Source organism: Alternaria burnsii, assembly GCF_013036055.1.
Source record: "Alternaria burnsii strain CBS107.38 chromosome Unknown 732, whole genome shotgun sequence".
NCBI classification, from domain to species: domain Eukaryota; kingdom Fungi; phylum Ascomycota; class Dothideomycetes; order Pleosporales; family Pleosporaceae; genus Alternaria; species Alternaria burnsii.
Genome location: NW_024066113.1, coordinates 585,281 through 609,183, shown reverse-complemented (window position 1 = coordinate 609,183; position 23,903 = coordinate 585,281). Strand labels below are relative to the sequence as shown.

At 49.9% G+C, this 23,903-nt stretch overlaps 8 protein-coding genes across 8 annotated transcripts; 3 read left to right on the top strand and 5 right to left on the bottom strand.

Moving 5' to 3' along the window:
• Positions 1-1,940: 1,940 nt before the first annotated feature.
• Positions 1,941-3,004, bottom strand: GT037_005676 (uncharacterized protein; the record flags this gene model as incomplete). Its single annotated transcript, XM_038930723.1, has 5 exons — positions 1,941-2,044; positions 2,095-2,330; positions 2,375-2,465; positions 2,519-2,606; positions 2,654-3,004. The coding sequence occupies 5 exons, from the start codon at positions 3,002-3,004 to the stop codon at positions 1,941-1,943; spliced, it is 870 nt and encodes a 289-aa protein (XP_038786412.1).
• A 536-nt stretch (positions 3,005-3,540) lies between these two features.
• On the bottom strand, positions 3,541-5,175 carry GT037_005675 (uncharacterized protein; the record flags this gene model as incomplete). Its single annotated transcript, XM_038930722.1, has 1 exon — positions 3,541-5,175. One exon carries the CDS (start codon positions 5,173-5,175, stop codon positions 3,541-3,543), a length of 1,635 nt encoding a protein of 544 aa, XP_038786411.1.
• A 402-nt stretch (positions 5,176-5,577) lies between these two features.
• On the top strand, positions 5,578-8,669 carry GT037_005674 (uncharacterized protein; the record flags this gene model as incomplete). The annotated part of the gene is made up of 7 exons (XM_038930721.1): positions 5,578-5,862; positions 5,914-6,112; positions 6,163-6,489; positions 6,550-6,753; positions 6,817-7,387; positions 7,436-8,343; positions 8,557-8,669. The coding sequence occupies 7 exons, from the start codon at positions 5,578-5,580 to the stop codon at positions 8,667-8,669; spliced, it is 2,607 nt and encodes an 868-aa protein (XP_038786410.1).
• Positions 8,670-10,138: 1,469 nt separating this feature from the next.
• GT037_005673 (uncharacterized protein) lies at positions 10,139-11,170 on the bottom strand (the record flags this gene model as incomplete). Its single annotated transcript, XM_038930720.1, has 2 exons — positions 10,139-10,944; positions 11,011-11,170. The coding sequence occupies 2 exons, from the start codon at positions 11,168-11,170 to the stop codon at positions 10,139-10,141; spliced, it is 966 nt and encodes a 321-aa protein (XP_038786409.1).
• Positions 11,171-12,815: 1,645 nt separating this feature from the next.
• GT037_005672 (saicar synthase-like protein) lies at positions 12,816-13,997 on the top strand (the record flags this gene model as incomplete). The annotated part of the gene is made up of 2 exons (XM_038930719.1): positions 12,816-13,103; positions 13,152-13,997. The coding sequence occupies 2 exons, from the start codon at positions 12,816-12,818 to the stop codon at positions 13,995-13,997; spliced, it is 1,134 nt and encodes a 377-aa protein (XP_038786408.1).
• Positions 13,998-15,162: 1,165 nt separating this feature from the next.
• Positions 15,163-16,946, top strand: GT037_005671 (uncharacterized protein; the record flags this gene model as incomplete). Its single annotated transcript, XM_038930718.1, has 3 exons — positions 15,163-16,477; positions 16,541-16,589; positions 16,643-16,946. The coding sequence occupies 3 exons, from the start codon at positions 15,163-15,165 to the stop codon at positions 16,944-16,946; spliced, it is 1,668 nt and encodes a 555-aa protein (XP_038786407.1).
• A 466-nt stretch (positions 16,947-17,412) lies between these two features.
• On the bottom strand, positions 17,413-18,297 carry GT037_005670 (uncharacterized protein; the record flags this gene model as incomplete). Its single annotated transcript, XM_038930717.1, has 1 exon — positions 17,413-18,297. One exon carries the CDS (start codon positions 18,295-18,297, stop codon positions 17,413-17,415), a length of 885 nt encoding a protein of 294 aa, XP_038786406.1.
• A 3,275-nt stretch (positions 18,298-21,572) lies between these two features.
• GT037_005669 (c-5 cytosine methyltransferase) lies at positions 21,573-23,620 on the bottom strand (the record flags this gene model as incomplete). The annotated part of the gene is made up of 2 exons (XM_038930716.1): positions 21,573-23,155; positions 23,200-23,620. The coding sequence occupies 2 exons, from the start codon at positions 23,618-23,620 to the stop codon at positions 21,573-21,575; spliced, it is 2,004 nt and encodes a 667-aa protein (XP_038786405.1).
• Positions 23,621-23,903: the final 283 nt, after the last annotated feature.

The following is a 23,903-nucleotide window of genomic DNA, read 5'->3' as shown; positions in this document are numbered from 1 at the left end:
TTCCATATGCGGATGGAAAGCTGGAAGAATTATTTGGTTGCATGTTGGATGCAAATTTGTACAGGTAAGTAGTGTTAGACGCCATCGTGGTAAGTGATGCGCGAGGTGGCTAATCTCAGCAGAAAAAAGCAAAAGCCAATTGATGTTTGCTCTTGAAAGGATGGAAACAGAGTCAAATGTGAAGGCCACATCCTGGGGCCGATCGCGAGTCGAATCATGATTAAATATGTCTCTACCTAGGTAACTCTTAGGTTCGAACTACACCAGCTATGGCTGGCTGAGCATATTTTTCTTTTTGCACCATTCAACGGCACCTCACTGGCCGAAAATCTAATGAAGCGATTTAGAAGGTGGCACGTTCCTATATACAGTATCATCACGTGCCATAACAAAACGAAGAACACAACAGCCACAGCCAACCTAACCACCATTAGTAACAATAGTCCTGGAAGTGAAAATGGAAGCCTTGCAAAAGGGGGCGCAGGTAGGTAAATTCCCATCTAAAGAGCTCAGAACATTCTAACGAATCACATCCGCCCTGAAATGGACGAACAAGATTGATTAGATGGTGGCCAAGTTCGCAAAGCCAACTGAGGATATACCACACCGAAAAGGATGCAGATATACATGTGTACAACGGGTTTGAATGATGGCTAGTTCACCACGATAAGGCTGTTGCTGTGAGGACCTCTAACCAGCCGAATGTTACTGCGATGTGCAGAAGCAAATTAGGGTACAACGGTGGAAGAACAAGCAAACCTTGGAATGGCTCGCCTCCTCTTATCGCCACAACTCAACTTTTCACCGGTACGACAAGAAACTCTTCTGGCGGATGGCCATCCCGCATCACAGTAGGCCACCTTATTCAGGCGTTTCCAAAGATTAACACCACCTTCGACATGCATTCCGCGAACATATTCGAGCTCGTGCAAGCTTTTCATACTGCACAAGACCAAAAACCCGCTCGTAGCCGGCTCGGCAACTACAAGCTTCGCATATCCAGTGCAAAGATATCACGCCCATCAGGTTCTCCCACACATACATATCTATAGAGTAATCACTTTGTCCAACTCATACGGTCCATTGATATCAAGGTAAATTTCACTAAAGCCCCTTATTCGCTTGCATGCATATCCGGTAATATACCACAATGTCTCACTCAGCCCACAGCCCAATGCCGATAATACAAGTCAATCTCATGCAACACAACGACGCCACCCTGCGGTACCCTAGTAACCCCGCTTTGGCCGACCGCGGGAAGGGATCATAAATGGTTGCAATGCCCTCACTGGTCTTCGCGTTTCTCAGGCATCTCTGGAACACTACACAGCGTCACGTACATCTCCAAACAGATCACACCACCTTTCAACCGTATCACTTTAGAAAAGAATCCTCTTCAAAAGTATGTAGTAAAGAAACTGTTGAAGCCTAGTTTCTAATTCAACTCCAGCTCTATAATGGATCATCCACGTAGACGATCAAATAGCGAAGCATCTACGGGCAGTTCGGCATCTACTGAACCTATCAAGATACCTGAGACTTCCTGGGCGTACCGCGTCGAAACAGAAGCCGCAAAAGAGACACGCGCACGTCCTTGGGTGCCGGACTTTGGTGTTCCTGTTTCTGGCGACATCAACGCAGAAGACTGGATTGAATATCCTGCAACCTACAATGTGTCCAAGAAAGGTATCTCTGGTTAATTCGAGAAGAAGTTGAAGGAACTAGCTAGTCTCGTATGATATGGTTGACACTCTTTACGGAATAGAGAAGGCAGTAGCGGTGGAAGGAGTGTTTTTTTTTTCACGTAATGCGACAAGTTCATTCTCCAAACGTGTTCGTAACATATCTGCATCGTTATCCCAGCATTCATCGCGAACATGAATGAAGTGCTGCATCCTGCATAGGTGTGTGTCGTCATAGCCCAACACAGTGTTGGAGCATCACTGCCGTGCTTCCGTGATCACAAGAAACCTCACCTCAACGCTCTCACGAGGAGGTGCATTCTCCCGTTTTTGACTGTGGTCAAACGATGCATGGAGTGATCCTGCAGGCATAGATAAGTCGGTGTGTGTAGAACCATTCGAACTGACTTACGTGGGGCAGGTACGGTTGAGTCGGAGTCGAATATCTTGATAAACAAGAGCTCATTGGGACATTGGTGGTTGAGATAGTACCACTTATGTTGTGGAGACTGTAGACCGTACATGGTTCGGCCCAAATACAGGCGTGTGATGTGATCAGCCTCGACAAGGTCACGATCTTCAATAGTCTGACCATCGCATACAGCCAGCGCATTGTCCTCTACCGGATGGTTCAAAGGGCGCCAAACACTACACACATCAGAGTTTTCTTACAAGTAATGGTTGAAGCTTACTTAATGATCCGAAGTCGACCTTCATAAGCTGCCTTTGTGTACTCGGGAGCATGGCGCTGCAGACGTTGCAGTGCTCCAGCAGGGCTTTGATCTGTCGGTGCGCTATTAGAACCATTGTTTCTTCTAGTCTGGACATTGGCTTACCGCAGTGAACTTGCCGAGCTGGTTCGAGCAGCTGCATTCTGTCGTTCACATTGATCCGATCTTTACGAAGGGGGACGTTCTTCCTGAACTTGGGTTTCTCAGTAACACTCGCCACAACTTAATAGGGATACTTACTCCCCAATCGAAACAAACCATATGATCGATATCAGCAACGTGTTCCTTCATCATGTTTTCAATATGAGGTAGATAGTCCCTCCGGAACCCTTCTTCGGTGGTGAGATCCGCTTCTCGCATCTCGTCTTTTCGTATCATGAAACCATTTCTGTCGAGTCCAAACTCTGACTCTCTTCCTCGTATATCGTGTATCGTTTGGGGCTCGCCATCTATGAAATGAAGATTGGTTGAGCGTTGTTCTAAAGCACTACAACTGATGTTGGAGAACACTTGAAAAGGCTTTTCAGTTTCGTAAAGTGGTTGCCATTGAAGATAGCTGAAACGCGCAACTTCGTCGCGAGGACTCGTCATGGTGGATGTTGAAATTCGATTGCTACTGATGAAAAGAGTTTGCTCAAAGTTTGAAGGTTGCACCAGCGACAAGGCTGAAGGGAAAATTCCAGTGCGTGAAGATTCAAGGTGGGGTGTAGCTCTGACCCCGAAAAGTAAGGCTCTGCGCAACAGCCATAACAAGGCCCTAAAGCTCGGTATGGGCTGAATGCACGTGTATGCAGCCTCGTCCCAAGAAATCGAATCAGTTGCTATCCATCCCACGGTGGCTAACGCCACCTGGGTCTGATTGTAAAGAAAAATAGAACGCCGAGTATTGCCCAGATGTGATACATGTTATACATTGCATGGGCCTTCCAGTTAAACTGTTCCAGCGCTTCATTTCACCGAGCACGGGTATCATAATCGCGCGTGCATTGAAGATCATACAACGAATCTCATATTCATAGCTTTTATGATAGCCAAAATTTCAGCCTTTTAACGCTCCACACTTCTCAAAGCTCTGAGTGTACTTGCTGTTTACGTAAGTGCCTGTTGAGTGAAAGTCAGCGCCTATCCTACGAAACAGGCACCTGCGCATACGTGGCTTCGTTAGGAACCTTGGCATCCGTAACTTTTGGGAACTGTTCGCCGTCAGGAATATCAGGATCGTGCACCCATCTCAGCGCGATGATATTATCGTCGTCGTTCGTATCGAAACGGAATTCATAGGTACTGGCATCGAGATCTGGCCAGCGGCCAAGGGTTCGCGACCTCTTTTCGGTAAGAGGCCAGTTGAAGCAATCCGCTCCGTGGTGATGGAGTTGGTGTTTCTGACTAGCAAGTCCTTGAAAGCTAAAGAACAGGTTGCCGTCTTCCAACGTCACTTCGATGTACCAGTTTCGAGGCACATTGTAATATCTGCCAACGTACTCATCCAGGTGTCTTTTGTGTTTGGATTGCTCCCTGGTCTTGTTGAATTCCTCCTCCAGCTCTTGCCACATGCGCACGTAAGAATTCGCGCTTTCTTCTGCATACGCGATGTAATCGTTCTTGTCGGGATTGCCCAGAATCTCTTCGATAAGAAGCTGGCCAATCCAATCAGGAGCGTCGTTCTTTGGTATTGAGTTTACCAAGACAACCACGATGGTATCCGTATCCGGAATTACATGGACGGAACTGAAGAACCCTACCAAGCTTCCGTTGTGATACCATAGTTTCTTTTTTTCCGTACCTTTTCCAAGCACCGGCATGTTAGCGACAAACATGCCGTTGGTGCCGATTGCGCCAACTGGTGAGGGCAGATCGACGATTGCCCAACCGGCCCCATACGACTGCTTGAACTCGGACTTAGGATCCATTGATATGTGCTCTGTCAACAACTCCCTCACGTTCTTGAGAGGCGACGATATGTCTGAAGAGCCTGTGGAAACCTCTGTCTTCCAGGTATGGAGGATCGTTTTGTAGTATTGGAGAAGATCTGAGGCTGTCGTCTTAATTCCATTTGCTCCTTGTTGAACGGTTCCGTTAGCGATTGTAGGTCTTCCAACAGGTGTTAGCGATCCATCTGGTCCTGGCATATATCCCATGGCATAGTTGTCCTCGGGTGGGTTTGCTTCGACAAATGTTCGACGTAGTTGGAGTGGATCGAGCACTCTTTCGGATACAAATGACCCCCAGCTTTGTCCTGATGCCTGTTCTACAATCGCAGCAGCTACATCATATCCCCAATTATTGTAGTTATACCATGTTCCTAGAGGTTGAACAACCTCTAGGTACGAGACGATACTAAGGCTATCGTTCTTCTTGAGGAGTAGTTCCTGTCCGTCCTGTGCCCACAAAGACTGCTTTGTAGCGAGTCCTGTTCGATGAGACAGGAAGTCGAGTATGGTCGCATGGTCCTGTATCGATGGATCGGGGTGCTTCAAAGATCCAAGGACGGACGAGACTGGCTGTTCGAAAGCCAACTTCTTTTCGTCTACGAGTATGCCTACTGCTGCGGCAGTGAAGCTCTTGCTGAGCGATGCGACGTGGTAGATCGTATGCTCATCGGGAGAGACCTTCGACGTGACGTCTCGGTAGCCGAAGTTCGCAAAGTGCAGCGTCTCATTATTGTGTATTACGCCAATGGAGGCGCCCGCTGCTCCTGCTATCTCAAGAATCCTTGTGATTGAAGGACCGAGATCCTGTAGACGAGACTTGAGATTACTCATGATTCTGAAGAAGTGAGTCGGAGAAAGTGCTGTTGCAAATTCAACAGGCCCTCGCAGTGTTATGGCTGCTGTATGATCCGATGGCGCATCCTGCAAGCGAACCCGACGTGTATGTCTACTTGGCATGCAGCTGAGCGATAATTCTTAGACCCCGCCTTCCTGACATGAGCCCATGCACCCCACGTATCATTACTCACCGGTTTCGGATTGTGGGAGATGAGCGTTTGCCTCTTTTAAGGCAGCGGCAACAAGTACCTTGCGATTGGCCGTCATTGTCCTCAAATCAATAACACGAAAACCCCTTATTAGTAGTCGCTCAGCCTACCTGTAAGACCTTAAGCTGTCCGTAACTTCGTCACTTAGGTTGAAACAAAGACTTCAACATTACTGCTAGCGGACAACATGGCAAAAGCTGGAGGTGCAGATTTTGACATGTTGTTCCAGGAGTGGCGGAGGAAGTTTAGAAGTGTCGCCCCACTTCCCCAAGATCCGGCCGACTTTGATTCGCTGCAGCGGGTCCTACAGGACCTCACCACCCAGTATTCTCGCAAGCCGCTATCTAAATGTCTCGCCAAACTACAACCAACACTAGAACATGTGAAATCGTTCAGTGGTGCTTTGAATTCGATTTGCCAAGTACAAGATGCTACGACTTTGACTTGGGGAGCCTTGCAAGTCATGATCGAGGTATGTGCTTCGAGACAAGCTACTGTCGTGTAATCGTTCTAATCACGACAGTGCGTGTGCAAACACTCGAATGCTATTGAAGACATATTCGATATAATCGCGGATGTGAACACCATCCTTCCTCGTTTTCAACGAGGACTCGCTCTTTATCCAAACGCGAAAGCGCTTTCATTTCCTCTACATGATTTGCTGCGGGATTACTTAGCATTCTGCATTCTGATCACGAAACATGTTACAGAAAGCCCCTTGAGTAAGCCTGGTAGACTCATTGTTGTTGTTTCGAGCTAATATGGCATAAAGAGAACTTTCTCAAGGGACTCTTCCGCTCGAAATTAAAGAGTGAAGTGACTAGTTTAAAAAAGAGCATGGAGCGCAACGAAGACATATTCCAGAAGGAGTTGCAATCGATCGATCGTGAGACTGTGCAACAACAAGGAATCGATAACGCTACTTCCTTGGGCAAACAGTCTCAAGCTATTCGCGCCAAGATGTTACAGACTACCAGTCAGACGAACCTTCCTTTCAATACTATTCCCACATTGCTCAATCAACAGTTTGTGGGTCGCGAAGACGAGCTGAAGGATCTTCACGACCATCTGGATCCCGGAAATCGGCAAAGTGGCAGAGGTGCGCACTGTGTGGTGATCCACGGTCTTGGTGGACAAGGAAAATCTCAACTTGCCTTAGCTTACGTCAACCGATATCTTTCTAGCTACGACGGTTGCTTCTGGCTGAATTCCGAGACCGATCACGAACTCCGCAAATCATATGCCGAGATTGGAAAGAAGATACAAAAGCGAGATGGCTACGACATCGTTGGTGGTCAATCAAGCCCTGAAGATGAGATTGGCAGAGCCGTCGAATGTGCTCGGGAGTGGTTGGAAAGCACGAGTAAGTAACACTAGCTGCAAAGTTACTACTCTCGGGAACTGTACACTGACTGCATGCTTGAAGACGAGAAATGGCTTCTAGTGTTCGACAACCTTGAGAATGCTCGCCATGTGCAGTACTACCTACCCGACAATATAAAAGGATGTGGCGCTACGATCATCACCACACAAAAGGCACATATCTCAAAATTGACCGCAAACTTTCACAAGATAGAGCTGCAAGAAATGTCTCCTGATGTCGGTGCAGAATTGTTGCTCAAACTTCTCGATGAGAGGCCTCATGTGTCTGACGATGATCGATACGTTGCTCGAGAGGTCTCTGAATGGGTGGGAGGGTTACCTCTAGCCTTGGTAACTATAGGAGGCTACGTTAAAACTTCGGGAACGGAAATCTCCAAAGTCTTTGCAAGATTGAAGCGTTCTTCCAGGGTGTGGGCTGATCGCGGAGATGATGCTGTTCACAATTATCAGAAAACACTAGCTACTGTTTTCAATGTCGCTCTAGGAGCACTTTCGCCAAATGCGAGGCACTTCATCGACTTGATGGCTTTTCTGAATCCGGATCGCACGCCAGAAGAACTATTTACACAGCCCCAGAAGGTCAAGACCTTAGAGTTCCTGAATGACGAAGATGAGTAAGTTCGTGTTTAGAGAACCTTGCTTCATTGGGCTGACAATATAAGGTTTTTGGATATAGGAAGGGATCTGGGCCGCCGTCAGCTGTTCAAGAGATTCGATAGTCCAGATGGTGTCCAATATTCGGTGCATCGGTCACTGCAAAAGAATATTCTCCATGGTTTCCAACAAGACAAAGATCCCGACAAGCGCAGACGTATCTTCGAAGAGGTCTTCGCCATGATCAACCAACAGTTACCGCCTGCATCGCGTCTACAGCAGAATGAGAGTGACATATGGCCGGTATACCACAAGTTTGTACCGCAGGTCGTCAGTGTTATGACTAACTCGCGATGGCCAGACCCTCCATTGGAACTCAATCTGAAGTTTGCGAAGATGTTATCCAATGTCGGAACATATCTATGGCACACTGGTCAGTTCCGTGACTGTGAAATCGCCATGGAAGAAGCTGAAACCGCCCTTCTCAAGCAAGATGATCAATTCAAGAACTCACCAGAGTTTGAAGAGCTCATTAGCGACATATACCTGGTGACGGGTATTGTGGCTGATTGCGTTGGTGTCAGTAAACGAAAAGAAAGCCTCCAACACCGAGAAGAGCTCCTTCGGTTGAGAAACAACGAACTCGACCGTATACCTGTTGATCAAAGGACTACTGACGATGAGATTCGATGGGGCAATGCGAAGGGCGATCTTGCTTGCGCATACTTCCAACGAGATCGGTATGCCGAAGCTAAGGTATTGATGGAGGAATTGCTAGTTTATTATCGAAAATGGGGCACCGAAAACCAGTACCCATTCGAATACAGCAAGTACTACCACCACTCCGCATTCATACTGATGACGGAGGGCCAGCCAAGGCAAGCTCTAGATTATGTTCGCAAGAGTCTCAACCTTGAACTTCAGCATGCAGGTAGTGAGGACTCATCCGTTCTCATCACCAAATACGACCTTGCATGTTTGTTATATAACGCGGGCGATGTTGACGAGTCGCTTTCATGCCACCAAGACGTTCTAGAAAAACGGAAAAGCGTATGTGGAGAGAGCTCACAGTATACTCTAGAGAGCTACGAAGCAGTTGGTATCTTGTTACATGCGAAGGGTAGATATGCCGAAGCACGGTACATTCGTTCTCGCAACCCTATTTGGCGGATCGTGCTGATGTAAACAGTAATCACCTTGAGAAATGCCTTGCGCGACGACACAGAGCTACATGGACGGAAGAAGGATATACAAGGGCACAGTACTGGTATTCTCAGGTTCTTCTCGCTCTTGGTGAGGTAGACGCATCACAGAGGGAATTGACAGCAGCTCAAGTCGCAAAGAACGACATTATGAAAAGATACCCTGAATTTTTCGATCCCCGGCCAACGACAGAGCTCGGAGAATTTGATCGGATTTTGCCAATGTGGATTCAGCAGTCAAGTGGAAAGCTTCACGAAGGAGGGCGCAATGCAACAAACCCCAGCCCTTGAAGATTGCGCATCATACACATGTGATCTTGTCTATTATTTAGATGGTTGGGATCTGATAGAACGAGATCGGGATACATCACTCTCATGTTTCACGGAGATGAGTTAGATAGAATCGTAAAGTGACATATCTCTCAGGGAGAAGTGATGGCGTTTCTAGCTAGGTACATAGTTTCTGCATCGGTCAACTGATATCGTCGTTGAAGATTGAAGCTGCAGCTTCAGCGAGTCCAATTCTAGTCTGACTTTGACAAGGAGGAGAAAAGTGAAAACAATTCACACACAGTGATAATTTGCTATGAGACCGTTCTTATCTCTTCTCTCCGTTTGGCCTTCATCCTAACTTTCTCAAGTACAACCACCCTTACTGATTCTTATCCTCGCATTATATCCTCATACTTACAGGCCAGCAAAATCCGTGGTCAACATGCTTTAGGGTATACCAGACATGACACATGTCTGACAACGCTGCTGCCCAACATGGTCTACTTTGCTTGGGTACCTAGAGTGGAGAGTCGATGAGCTAGGAGTTTTACTTTCGGATAGCCACATGGTACAGTCAGCGTCAGCGCTTTACCATGGGCACCAGAAAATACTGGGCTTTATGTCACAGATCTAACCTAGATGCGACTGGAAACCCGGTTCTTGAAGATTCTTGGTGCGGCTGAACAGGTGAGCAGGCGGTTGAAAGAAGGGTAAAAAGACGGGCGAGACGAGCACTGCATAAACGAACGACTAGGAGCATAGGGCGATCGTTGCGAGGGAGAATGGTGCTCTGGTCGATGGGGCTGGGTGCTCCTTCGTCGTTGGGGTGGCTGGGTAGGTTTTAGTGATGGGGGCTGGGGTGCTTGGAACATTCGGCTCACCAGCCGCCGCTATTGCGTAAGATATGCCTAACAGTGCATGATACCAAACAATCTCAAAGATCGGGGGATTCGCGCCGATCGCAGTGTAACGCCACCAGTTTGTGATTTGAGTTATCGAAATGCCACCGGATAGGATCGCCGCGCTCGGATTGATCGCTGGTAGTAGGTCGATGGATTGATTGGCCGAGGTTGATACACTGCACTGTTTCTTCTCCAATACACAAAAATCTAAAGACGAGAGTGAAAACATAGAGCTCTTGAGAAAGTATAGGTGGGTCGCAATAAAATCGTGTATATATAAGACACAATACGGATTCGCTCAGTGTTCCTCGCCCGTAAATCATGCGCTCTTAATCTCTAATAATCCGAAAGGCTACAAACATCCAGTCGCGTGAACTTCGCATTGACATGTACCTCAGCGGGAACCTCCAGACATGAAAGGGCAAGCACCTTCAGTGCTAGAAGACGTCGATACTTCAGGGTGACCAGCGGGCATGCTCTGTAAACCTGACATCTTTTCTTCAGTCGTCATTTTATCGAGAGCTGCAATGGTCTGCTCGACTTCCTCCTTAGACTGAATGAACTCATCAGGAAGCTCCTGCTCCTCAGGCGCCTTGACACCAGCCTGGGCTTCGTCAAGAGCTTCGCCTGGTGACATGCCCTTGGGCTTCTCCTCCTTCTTCACTACACCATCGGGTGCGATCTGTCTGAACATGTCCATGGGATCAAACCAAGTGCGAACAGCCTGTAGTTGCACTTTCTCGTTGACAGTGGCGACAGTAACACCCTGGATATCGATAGAACCTCCATGTGCTTTGGCTGTGACCTTCTCCCCCTTGTTGTTGAAGCCGACATAGTCGTTCTTCATTTGGCCCCAGTGTCGCCATCGGAAGCTCACTGTCGGTGGACCGCTGTAGACCTCTAGTACTTCCCATGCGAATGTAGGCATCATGCGTTTGAACGTCTTGTGTGACGAAGCAAAATCAGAGTAGTCGGGCGAGTAGTATTCGTTGGGCGCGATGATAGCATTGTATGTGCCAACCTTGAGCATGGCCTCCGCACCTTCAGGCTTGCCGCCATTGATGGCAAATGAGTAATTCTCACGATCGATTGTACGCCAGTCGTCAATGCTAGGCTTGAAGGATGCTTCGACTTCCCAGTTCTTGACGAGGTTTTGTACGAGCTCCGGAAGTGATCCGGCTTCATGCGTCATTTGCTTTGCTATGCATTTTTAGTAAGATGCACTGCGTCTGACCTGCAGCTTCGCTACCATGTGCAGTAACTCACTCTCAGCAAAAACCTTTCTTGTTTTTGAGTAATCTGGGGCTCTGCCGTATCGCCACTTGGCATCTTTATCTCCAAGGACAGCATCGGGATTTGTGAGGTAATCAGGTAGTGCGGGTGCGGCTTCCTGCGCAGGGGGCTGCTGAACGTCTGCACTTGCCATTGGATGTTTGGGTTATGGAGTGAATGTGATGAACGGGATAAAAGGGTACAAAGATGAAAGACTGGCACTGCGGACGAGCGATTTTGCCTGCTATTAGTCTGGTATGACAAACGATACTATAAATTTAAGGTAGTACGAGTATGCTGTCAAACCAAAGAGGGAGTCTCGCGCTTTATATGCCGAGTGTAATCCCTTGGTCAGGATAATCCCCATAGCAGACAGGCCCAGTAAGCAGTGGCTTGATGACCCTGCAGTTGTGAGACGCAGAATTTATCCAGTAGCTTGCGAACGGGAATATGGAAAACCTCCGAGAGGGCATGCTGAAGCGTCTGGGCGAACTTTCGAGCTGTAAGGCGAGCTACAGAGGCGAAATAATGTGGGGTGCCAGCCGTCAAACTGATAGCCCGGGCATGAACTGCCTGGGCCTAAGGGGCTAGTCTATTAGACGAGTATGTCTAGACGCTTACATGGGCGGGTTGTACCGTGTCAAGGTCTACATTGGATCGATTTGTACTGGGGTGGTACATAGTCATTAGCTTTGTGTAACTGATGAACAGCCGCCAAGGCTTGATTGCAAGGCTTCATATCCAACTCCAGATTGCATACCGACCTCTGCTTTCGTTTTGCAAGACTCGAAAGCCCACCCGTGTTGGTTCTCGCCGTTGTAGCGCTGTAGCGGCACGCTTAGTGCGAGCGCCATAAGGGACCAGGGTGAAACAACGGAAGACGTGCCGAGCGGGACATCGGTTGGGGCGCGACCCCAAGGAGCAACATATAGCTCGCCAATCTGAGGTTATCAGGATCCACAGTCGAGACTCTGGTTCCAAGATGCATTGATATTGCCAAGCAAAACAACACGGCCGAGGTTAAGAGCTCTAGAACCAATGTTCTGTAACGAAAAAAGCGTGAGTCAAGTTCCGATGAGTGCTGAAATTTGATGTACCAGGACTGGAGTTATTGCTGCAGCCAATAGGTCTTCAGCACTCTCAGGTCGCGTAGCCAGCAGCTTCCCTGACAGTTGTAGGCCGAACACACGGAGATCCCGAGGTAGAGCTAGTGACGCCCTGAACACGGGTCGCGTATCAGGACAATTGTAGAGTTTGGTACAAGGATGATCTCCTTCTGTAGTGCTTCTTGCCAGATTGCAGCATAGCGGTCGAAGGTTGCAAACTCATTCTTGCCAAGAGTGTCCATTGCAGCTGCGTGTTACATATGATACTCCTCGAGTTTCCTTTTGTACAATGCAAGTCAATCTATATCTTACCGGAAAAAATGAATCTGGGGGCCAACAACTGCGAATGAAAACAATCTGTGGCGCCGTTGTGGCGGCTGTGCTGTGTGCTAACTGTTAGCTGCAGCGTGCGAGAAGCCTACGAGCCGCTTCGTCAGGTCTCGCCGATCATCCAGATAATTCACCCACATGGCGGGAACTCCGATTCTTCATGTGAGCAGCTAAAAGTCCACGTTGATGAGGTTCGGTATACTGGTGAAGACATGCCCGAGCAGGTAACACATGAAGGCCTATCGTTAGCGCGGTGACGTCATTCTGATATTGAACGGTCCGCGATAATGTATCGCTTCCCGCGTCCACAACGCAGACCTCCTTTCTGTTCCTGCAAACAGCTGCCATTTCCCTAAACTTCAAATGGGACGCCGAGATCGCCTTATCAGCGCGTCTATCTTGCGCGCCATTTTCAGATCTGACGCGCCTCGGAAAGATGAGAGCGCGCGTCTAGGCCTGTTCGCGCGTATATATGCCTTCTTCGCCCTCTTCAGTCTTACTCTAGCTCGATATCGCGCGTCTCTATTTAAGAAATTAAGGAACGATACTTGGGAGATTGAAGAAGAAGGATACATTGAGAGCTTCCGCTCTCCTAGCAAGGGCAAACGGACCGACCTGGTCCCTATAGGAGACCTGGGATACTCTGGATCAGTACGTGCTCAATATGACATCTGAGAGCAACCAGCTTATGCGCAGCAGACTTTCTTTACAACGCCTAATTCCAAGTACCTGATCAAGTCACTCCCACGACAGTTCGAGCAATCCTTCTTTCGCGATCGTCTTCTCGAACCCTATGTCGAACACATGGAGCTAAACGAGGACTCCCTCCTCGTCCGTATAACAGACCTCCTCTACTGCCCCACTGCCACCATCGGTGCTGCACTAGGCGCTGCACCAAGCCATCACATCATAATGGAGAACATCCTCTATGGGAAGTCAAGTTGTAGCAAGGACCAGCAAAAACGTTGGGAGACATATGATTTGAAGCCAAACGATTACTTCTATCCCGAACGCGACGTGGCTAACGGACGACTGGCACCCGAGAGTGTCAAGGATCGACTTATTGATGAGTTTGAAGACAAAGTCCGAGTAACTATCGATCAGAAGGAGGAGCTCATTGCCCAACTCTCTCGGGACTCAAAGATCTTACAAAGCAACAACGCAGTGGATTATTCGTTGTTTCTCGTCCGTTATCCCGCCGACCTGAATTCGGGCGACGTGCCGCCGCCCCCCGGTCGAGGATCTACATGGCGCACAGGTGTCGTATCGCGTGACGGCAAGTGGGTTTACCGAGCCATCGTTCTCGACTTCTTTTGGTCGAAAGACGCTCTTCAGGCGCATACGATGACGGGACTGGTTAAGCTATTCAACACACTGAAGTTTGGGAAAGACCACGGCCCCATGAGTATTACTACCACGAGCGATGAATATAGACAAAGATTCCTCGGAATGGTTGAGGACATGGTTGAGGTTCCAGACAGTGCTGGTAGACCCGCTGGAGAAGTACGTAGCCCTGCACCAGTAGCTGCTGATCAAGTGGTGTAAAGCAGGCCATGACCGCTGATGATCTTCATTCCATCCTCTTCACTGGTGGTACAGCGTATGATTAGTTTGATACACAAGATACCCGGTCCATGTCTGCGCATTTGGGCTTCCAGTTTCTAATCACATTCCTCAATGAAAGCCATACAAATGCACACAAGAGAGCCATGTTTCGTGACCCATGACATGATGGCGGTGAGCACAGAAGCTCGAACATGGCGTCATCGCACATAGCCCCAAGCGTCTGAGTGGTTGAGGCTGCGACGCTGACGAGCCTTGCCAACGCACAACCATCTCACGATAGGCCGCGCCCGCCACGCCCGGGTAATTCCTCGCAGAAGCCTTGCGTCTTATGGCATTGCGACCCGGTTTTAAGCAAGGGGTACATGGAATGCGTATTCCGAGGAGGCTTGGTCCCGTCGGCAGCCGGCAATGAGGCCAGAACTTTGTAGGATTGCATGCGGAGAATAGATGCAGTGGCAACCGTGCGTCGCATACAGTTGAATACGACTTCTGAAGGCCACAGTGGGCGAAGCCTGCGTCGCCTCAGCATCTCCAGAACAGATATGGGAATGAAAAGAGGCGTCTTTGTGGTGTTTGCATCGTGCAAGGATGACTGCGAGATCAACGTTGATCGGGATGCTTTTTGCATCGTAGGATCCATCTACAACGTCTATGCTGATCCCCGGGTTGCGGCTCCAATGACAGTAGCGCACGAGCCACGTCGATGACGAACGACGTCATTTTCACGATGTAGACGAGGCGCCTGCCACGGAATCGCACTATGCGTCGAATCAGCTATATTGTCGTGTTTTAAGCGCACCTGCCCAATTGCAACAAATCTAATTGCTTCTTGCCGCCGTACGTCAACAGTCACTTGCCGCGGCACATGTTATACTTGGCCTCCTTGCCCGCGCTTTTTCTTGTCAAGAAGTCCTCGAGCAACACACCTCGCACATCTCCCAGTACAATCTATATCGCTTACACACTATAACCCGCGCTGCGCAGTCCGCCCCATTGCCACTTGTCGGCCTTCCTGCACACCATCACACCAACAAGGCTCCCTCGTCGAATCGCTGGGACCGGTCGATTGCGCTCCAATCACATCGCTGCTCGCAAGACAACCCTACGTCACCTCGACATCCGGATTTCGCGGCCCCATTGAAAGATGGCAGCCCTAGCCTTCAAGGCCATCAGCTACGGCGCAGAGAAGGTTCCCGACAAGTTCTTCGAAAAGATCCCCGGAGGCTACTTCACACCCGCAGAACAGAAGGAAATCAAGAAAAACCGTAAAGACCGCAGCGACAGACACGAAAGAGAACGACACCACAGCGAAGAAAGATCTAGCAAGCGCAGCTCACGACAAGAGCGCAGCCCGCCGACTGAGTACTCGGACTACTACACGGACGACACCGACTACGAGCGCGAGCGAGAGCGACGAAAGAGAGAGCGACGACGCGCAAAGAGCACTGGAACGACTGCTAGTAGAAGTCTGAGTCGGGGACGACACGGTAGACATAGTAGCGACTTGGACGGACAGCACAGCCCTCCAAGAGACATGGCTCAACCGCAGCAGGGACAGCCCTACTTCCCTCCTCCGCCTACATCCGAGTATAAGCCGTATAATCCACAGGAGTATGCTCCTAGCCCCGTGCAGGATCACCGCCCATCTGCTACTCCTGCCTATGGATACTCTCCTCAGGTAAATAATCTCTCATCTATTCGACGCGCGACGCTTGCGACAATGCCCGAGCATCCAACATCGGCGAACAGCTGTCCGCCCATGTTGAGAAGCCGGACAACGTCGACCTCGTACACCCCTTTCTCTTTTCAACCTCATTTGCTTCGCACTCTTTCTCGTGGTTCTCCCGTTTCTGCTGCTTTCACTCCTTCTTACGAGCCGCCTCTTGCGGCCTTGCTTCAGCGCCCACTTTCTAACACTCCAAAGCCAGCACCTGCAGAGCCACGTGGTGTCACTCTAGACTATGGCCAGCGCGATGCTCCCAGAAGCTCTAGGTACATTCCTGGCCCTGGATACGCGCCGTCGCCCGCGGTAGACGCGCCCATTCCGCCTCCACCTGTTGGCTCGAATTCTCCTATGAACCCCTACCATCATACCGAGTTCCCTGCGACTGGCGCTGGCTACCAACCGTCTCCGCCGCCCTTTAGCCGTCAGCGCTCCAACTCTCAGCCTACTTTTGCGCCTGCTTTTGCGCCAGTGCCTAGCGCAGTCTACCCGACCTACATCCCCCCGTCTGCTGAACAGCCAGTGGTCGCTTACAACGACTCCCAACCTCGCTCTCGCCGTGAGAGCACCAAGCCTCGTCGTGAACATCGTCACAGGGCTAGGTCCGTTGACTCTCACTCCCATCAGTCCCGCTCTAGCAAAGACCACCGTCGAGATGATTCGCGCATGGCTAAAGTGCGCGATAGATTCGATAGCATGGATCTGCGCGAGAAGAGCCTGGCGGCGTCGGTGGGAGGTGCGTTGGCGGGAGGATTTGCGGGCAGGTCGTTGGGTAAAAGTAGGCTGACTACGCTTGCAGGAGCAGCTGCGGGTGCGTTGGGTGCCAGACAGATTGCGACACGCTCAAGGTGAATAACGCCACCCCATACTTGGCTGGTTTCAGTTCTAACAATGCACACAGAAGCCGAAGCGATCGCCACTCCACGTCCCGTTCTCGCTCCCGATCCCGGACTCGCGCGCATGAACGCGAACGCAGCAAAGGTCCTGGCCTGCGTGCTAGAAGCCGCAGCGTAATCGATCGCTTCCGTTCCAAGTCCCGCGGCCACGACGATCGCGATTCGCGAAAGGACGATAGGCGCGATCGCGATCGCCGTCCAGACCATGGATACGACTATGGTCGCGATGATTACGATTACTTCAGTAGCGACTCTGAGGGTGATGGCAGTCCTGTCAAGACGAGGCGACACCGAAGGAGGGACTACTAGATGCGTTCAGGAACGTGAGAAAGTGTAGGTTTCTACACGACTGTATTATTATACTTCTTCCTCTACTTGCCTGTCTTCTGCGTTTCATCTATGTTCCGTCCTGACTGCTTTTCCGGCATGTATGTATTGATATGAGACGACGGTTTACGATTTACGACAGTAACGAAGCACGCGATATGGGACAATTACTCATTATATTTGTGGAACGAGATTTCAGCGCCTTGATTCAAGCGTCTTTTTTGTTCGCATGTTACTGGTATCGTGAAAGAATATCAATAGAGAAACAAAAACACAACGCTTCCAAATACTCCAGTGCACTTCCCTGTACATCGAACTCCCAAGCCAAAGTATGCAGCAAACGCCCTCTAATGCTCGTCGTATTCTCGACTCGTGGTATCATGCCAACGCTCCTACACGAACAACATTTTAGCATCCCTCCATCCATCTTTCAACCCTGACCAGCGCCCTATAAACACGGAAACGGGATCAAATTCACTGTACCCTCTTCCGCAAACTCATTTCCTACACCCGCCTCTTGCATCGCAGCCTTGAACCTGATCTCACTCCTAGCCGCCAACACCTGGCCCGCCAACTCCACAAGACTCTGTCCACAGAGCCTCTCTCTACCAACCATAAAGTCAAAGTAACTTTCCGGGAAATCGAAATGCAGGCCGACATCCCGAACGAGTAGGTCCTTCATTGCTTTCCTCAAAAGAGAGTTGCTGTCCGCCATGTAAAATCCCGTAAGTAATTTTTGCACTTGCAGTCGCTCGATGTCGGTTTCGGATTTGGTGCTGACGCGGTTAGGGTCCTGGCTGGAGGTGCTGTCGATGTAGCGGCGTGTGTCTGCGCAGAGGGTCAAGCTGAGCAGACTTGGCGAGACGGTACTAAGCAAGTAGGATAAGCTAGTTGTGTAGCGTCTGGCACCGATAGACACAGGTTTCCAGACGCCGTCGCGGGAATCCAGAGTTGTCGTCATGGAGTTAGGGTAGTAGAGTAGATCGACTTCGAGATGGCGGACTGAAGGAAGGTCGGTAAGTTGGAGAGGGGGTTCAAAGGCTCCCGAGCCTTCTTCTTCTTCCTCTGCGACATCATGACTGGAGTTACTGTTGGATGAGGTTGGCGGTATGGAAGTTATGTAGAAAGTGTTTTTGCCAAAGAATACAGAGCGGGCTTCGTGGTAAATTTGCTTGTTGGTTCGGAGAATGGCGGTATGGAGGTCGTATTTGGTCTCATGACGGGCAACGGGACCTTTGATGGATGTAGGGGCGACGAGGAGGTGTGTGTAAATGTGCAGCCGGAGTTCTGGTGGGAGGATATCGAGGAAGGGTGAACGTGTTGTTTTCGCCATGATGGATAGATAGCTTCTCAATCAATTGGGTTTTTCTGTCGACTTATAATGTGTTGACTTGGTTGATTAGTTGGTGAGAGGATATGGGCCGATATGTCGTATCGAGAAATGAGGTTCAGATCCTTCGCAAGGCCAGCCCTATGGATCGTGAGACTACTCGGTGAGAAACGATTGTAGAGGTCAACTTTTAACAACAAACAACAGCCACAGCAGCGCGCGAACCCCTGGTCTTTATTCTCGTTCCATGGTATCAAGTGACCCAGTCCACAATCGTCATCTGTCGCAAGGCCATGAATTCATTACACTTGACTCGCTCCACCTAGCATTCTAGGAAGCCATATAGCCAGGAACCCCTTCACTGGTAAGAGCCTTAGGAGACCCTTACCAAGAAAAACGTCCATGCGCTCACGATGCACACTTCCAAATACTCCTAGCTCTGCCGTCCAAAGACGCGATTGACGTGCAGATCATCGATGTTCGCAAGGATCATGTGGAAACACTGAGGCGTTCGGCTGCAGACACCCTGGCGCCCAATGTACCGGTGTAGAAGGTGATGAAACTATGGTAGGTGCTCAGGTGGTTCGGCAAGGCTCCGGAGGGCATGTCGAGCGGCTGGCTAGGTCGCAGTTGCCAGCGACCGCCCCGACATGTCAGGGAGAAAGTCCGGTAGCGCGTCTATGGTGTGTTTCTAGAAACATTGAAAAGAAGGTTTATTCGATTGAGAACAGACATTCCAAGAGCATAGCCTGGCACGTCGGCTACGCTAGGTTTGCAAGTTTTGTTCTAGAGTACTTCGACGGGCGGGCACGGAAGAGCTTTAGCCACACGCCTTTGATACAAGTCTCACGAAGAGCGTTGATGAGGCCCACACGGCGAGAGTACGGCATCGTGTAAAGTGGAGTTCTCGAAGTAGATGTAAACTTACATTTTTTTTCTTGTTTGTTGCCGCATCGGCATGTTCCTGTGGTCTGAAAAAGCCCGGGAGCCGGGCGATTTTACTTAGTCGGGCAGACTCCAATCGTTCCTGCTCTCTCTCCTCCCCCAGGACGACTCGGCCGAAAGCTCCGATGCCCCCGAGTAACGGCGCCGTCTTGTCCACGTCGACTCCACCCCTTGTAGATAATCCAAAACAGCCTCAAGTCCTAGATTGCAGCCCGCTGTGTCGACTACGGGTATATTTCGCCGTGGCAATCCTTCTAGCTCTTGAGCCAACGCCTCAGATGCGACCCGTTAGCGCGCTATGCACCAGCCACGCCGCGCAAGGCTCAAACAATCGGCAGCACTACGAAGCCACGGCATGTAAGATACGAGAGGCAGAACGGGAACGCACATGGCACGCTAGCAGGATCAGCGCTAGAGGGCCGGGAAGAACACTTCCACGCGAATGATAAACGAGGGAGTTGCTCAGGTCGGCTCCACACCATCTCTAGTTCCATTGAACCGGAAAGGGCGTTGTGCCTCACTCATGCAGTCTCATGCACTGTCGAGACATCGTCTGACCTGGCCTTGGGCTTTGATCAGTCTCCCTTTACCGCCACTCATCGGAAGCGCGCTTGTCGGGCCTCAGCATCGACACTACATCCCGCGTCGAATGAAGAACCGAATACGACGAACCATGGGAGTGAATCTGACATGCGGCAAGCCAGCCAAGATGGACCCCCGTGTCATGGTATGTCTTTGCGTTCTCTCCGAACTATACAATCGGACCCTGAACATCTTCTACGCCCATCCTGCACACTGTCCATAACCCTTCCAGAGCTCTGTGCGCAATCTTACTTTGCTCCACCCGCCTCACATACCATAATCCATCCTAACGACGCCTACCAAGACGCCCGGGCAGCAAAGCAGACCCTATTTTCCAACGAACCAAACCTCAGGGGAAACGCTTTGATCCATACAAAGATAGCGGTGTGTAACCGGATACAACTCCGCACTCTCAACTTGCATAATCCACATTCTCTCGTGACGAGGAGGGCGCTTACCATCACAAACGGTCCGATCTTGGGGCGTCTCCAAGGAAAGGAAAACCGAGAAAATTGCTTTTCATGCATTTTCGTGCATTTGTTGCAATCTAAATCCATCAACTTGGCCGACGGACAGCAATCTATCCAGATTCCGATCTGGATGTGGAAGGCGTGCCGACCCCTTCTAATTCGCCGCTCTAATTTTCTTTTTTTCCTTTTCGCCTTATCATGTGCATGTGAAAAGATTATATTGCTTGCTGGGCACGAATAGAGAATAGATCTGTTTGTAGTCGAATGCAGGGTAACGAATACCATGTCCATATGTAAGACGATGGGAAGCCACATGGGTAATGCCTGTGCGTCGTTTCTGCAAGATGCCGGTGAGACCAGTGGTGCGGAAGGGGCAGGAGTTGTCGGCCTAAAGTTTACTCACTCTTTGACTCCCAGACCCTTGACGTTATGAGGTCAGAATGGTACGATGTTTACCATAAGACGGGCGGACGTCGGTGTTCTGGGCGTATGCGCCATTACGCGGATTTTACGCGGATATTTTGTCTTCTGAGAGATCATGTAAAGGGTCATACCGTGACAGGGTGTCAAGCCTGGGCTTAGTGGCGGGGGCGGAGATTAAGCTTTTGGAAATGAACGGCGATTAGGCACCTGCAATAGGAAGTTGGAGTGGGTAAAAGTCATGTGAGGGATCGGCTGGCGAACGTTGGCCCGCTGTAGAGTGATGCAATGATGAGTTTTGAGTAAGTGTGTATACCTTTGCGCTTAAATCCGACGCGAAGACCTTCTCTGGACATAACTCTTGATTTCTACCGAACGTTAGTTTTCTAGTGTGTTGTGTCGCCATATAAGCAATGAGAGGAGTGATTGTAACAGAGCATTTTTACATCCGTAACAGATAGCAGACCTAGAAGAGAAACATGTTAGGTAACATATATTGCCACGCACAGACATGAGGCAAGAAGTGAACAGAGTTGTATTTTCTGTCTGTCTTGGCTTTGTTACGTGACTAGCGAAGGCAAAACATAAGCCCGCTTCTTCCGGTAGGTCGTACATAAACAGGTACTCACAACGTGAGTGTAAAACGGATAGCGCTGACACAGAGCTACACACCTCTCCAAAGAATCCGCTCGGATAAACGTGCATTATTCGAAAATTTCAGTTGCCTCCTGATCAGATGATCGAGCGCGGCACACTTTCTGAAGTCAAAGAGAGGATGCGTGTTGTTCTTTAGAAACCTGAAAAATGGGTATGTTCTTCATGGTGACGTTTTCCTTTTCGTCCAGGAGTGATCCCGAACCTTCATTCGCTGTCGCTCGGTACGTAGATGATCTCATCATCTTGACCTGGAATGCTAGGTTTGCGACGTCGCTGTTGTGCATGGTTCCCACCCCTCAGTTCCAGCAGAGCGTCCAATTCAGAGAGATCATCTTCCGCTCCGATGAGGCCGTTGTCAAAGGCGTCGAGAGTCTTAGCTATGATATGGTACATAGCTTGGGCCATTATGGGAGGGAATGCGTTGCCTATCTGCTTTGTAGCGTCGCTCTTAGTGCCTGTGAACTCATACACATATGGGAAGCTCTGGAAGAGGGAGAGTTCGCGTGGTGTGAACGCACGTTCGCCAGACGGATGAGTCGCGGTAGTACCACCAGTAGTGATGCAGCCTTTAAGGAATGTGTGGGGGTCGTAGGCTGGCCTAGGGTTGGTGTACAGTTTCGGCTTGTGGTATGGGTCGTTCATAGCACGTGGTCCCTGGCGGGTGATATGCGTAAGGGCTTCGTCGATGTACACAAAAGGCTTGAGGCCACTTCCTGGAGGGCCATGGCTGGGTTTTGGAAATGGAGGTAAAGGTGTTCCTCGTCTTGCAGCAACGATCAGCAGACGTTTCCGTTTTTGCACAAGACCGTGTTGCGATAGATCCTGAACTTTATAGCGAACATCATATCCGGCCTGGCCGATGTCATATAGCAGCATGAGAAAGTTGCGCTTGTGCTGCTCGTGAGTGGCGAGGCCAAATGTCTGCTCGAGGGTTGCAATCCGAGGCTTCACCTTCTTTAGGATAGGACCGACAGTGTATATTGTCTCATAATTCGCTTGATCGTTAGGGCCGTCAGTGGTGTGCGCAGGGCTCCAGTAGCAACACGGGGGCGATAGATGAAGGACATCAACCCTCAAATTTTCTTTGCTAGTACCCTCTGGCGGGAAGTCGTGAGCATTCATCTTAAATGCATACGCACCAGGGTGATTAAGGCTGTATGACTCCAGTGCGCGTTCGTTATTGTCAAGTCCCCACTGGACATAATAGCCCGCCTGAGCAGCGCCTTGGGACGCACCTCCAGCTCCGCAGAACACATCCCCGAATGTTAGCCGACATTGCTTCAGCGAATTTCTCGTCTTGCGCTTTAGGAGCCTTTCTTCGAGGATCTCGAAGTCAGGAGACTCGTCACGGGTGCGTCGCTTCCTGCTAACAAGAACGCAGTCGTCGTCTTCCATGTCGCTTTCTACGGAGATAGGTATCTCGCGCGAGTAGCCAGGATTTGGGATGCAGTCTTCCGACTTGTCAGCCTCATGGGTGTAAAGATGACGCACGATGCCACCATAAGGCTTGTTCCTGCCTCTGCTGATGTAGAGTACATTAACGACACGGCATGTCAGCCGACTCTCGTGGAAGATTTGCCGCTTAATATCTTTCTCACTCATACCACTTGGGTATGCAGTATGGCTGTCGGTTCGGAAGCTCATAAAAGGGTAAGGCTTATTAGTGAGCGTGCACTCGCGTAGACGGAGCACCTCTTCAATCTTCACATCTTCTATACCGGCGACAAGAGGCGAACGGTAGTCATCTTCATCGACACGTAGCACCATTCCAAGTTCGTTGAGTTTCCCTACCAGGTCAGTAGGCTTCTGATACTCTATCAATTGCACTTACAATCAAAAATCTGGCCTACGTACTTAGTGCGCCGCAGTCGATAGCCTCTCAATCGGACTTCATCTGTCTGCATGTTCATAATGATGGTCTTGATGCGGAGGAAGTCGCCGCTGTGCAGAGCTTCTGGTTCTCGTCTTGAATGGTCCCTAAGCTCTACCGTGTCACCAGGTTTCACGAGGATGCCCTTAGCCATCTTGAACCTCTGTATCGCGATATCCGGGAGATGAACATCATCATCAGATGCAAGCTCCTGTGTTGTTCTCGGTCGATTTCCAGAGACTGTCTGAGCTGTAGTGGCGTTGTTCGTGACAATCTCATAGTCGGACTCGGTGTCTGAGTAGTAATTGAGGAGCTCGATATCACTATCATTATCATCCCAACCCTCATCGTCATCGACGGTGTTCCCAAGGCGGTAGGACATGATGCAGACAATTTTGTACATCGGCTGCCTGAAAATTGACCAGTTTAGAGGAAGTCCTGTGGAGTGTGGGGTTGTGTGAGGAAGGACCTGCGAGATGAGGACGCGAAGTTACTGCGACAATTAGGCGCCTAAACGCGTTCCCACATTAAGACGCGCGGTGAAGGTGAGTAAGAACAGCCATTACAGATGAATGGCGAAGCAGTAGTACTAAGCAAAAATTGCAAAATTAGATGCGTAAGACAAGTGCTGAGGGAGAAAGATGTGAGGACTAGTGGGTAGGGAT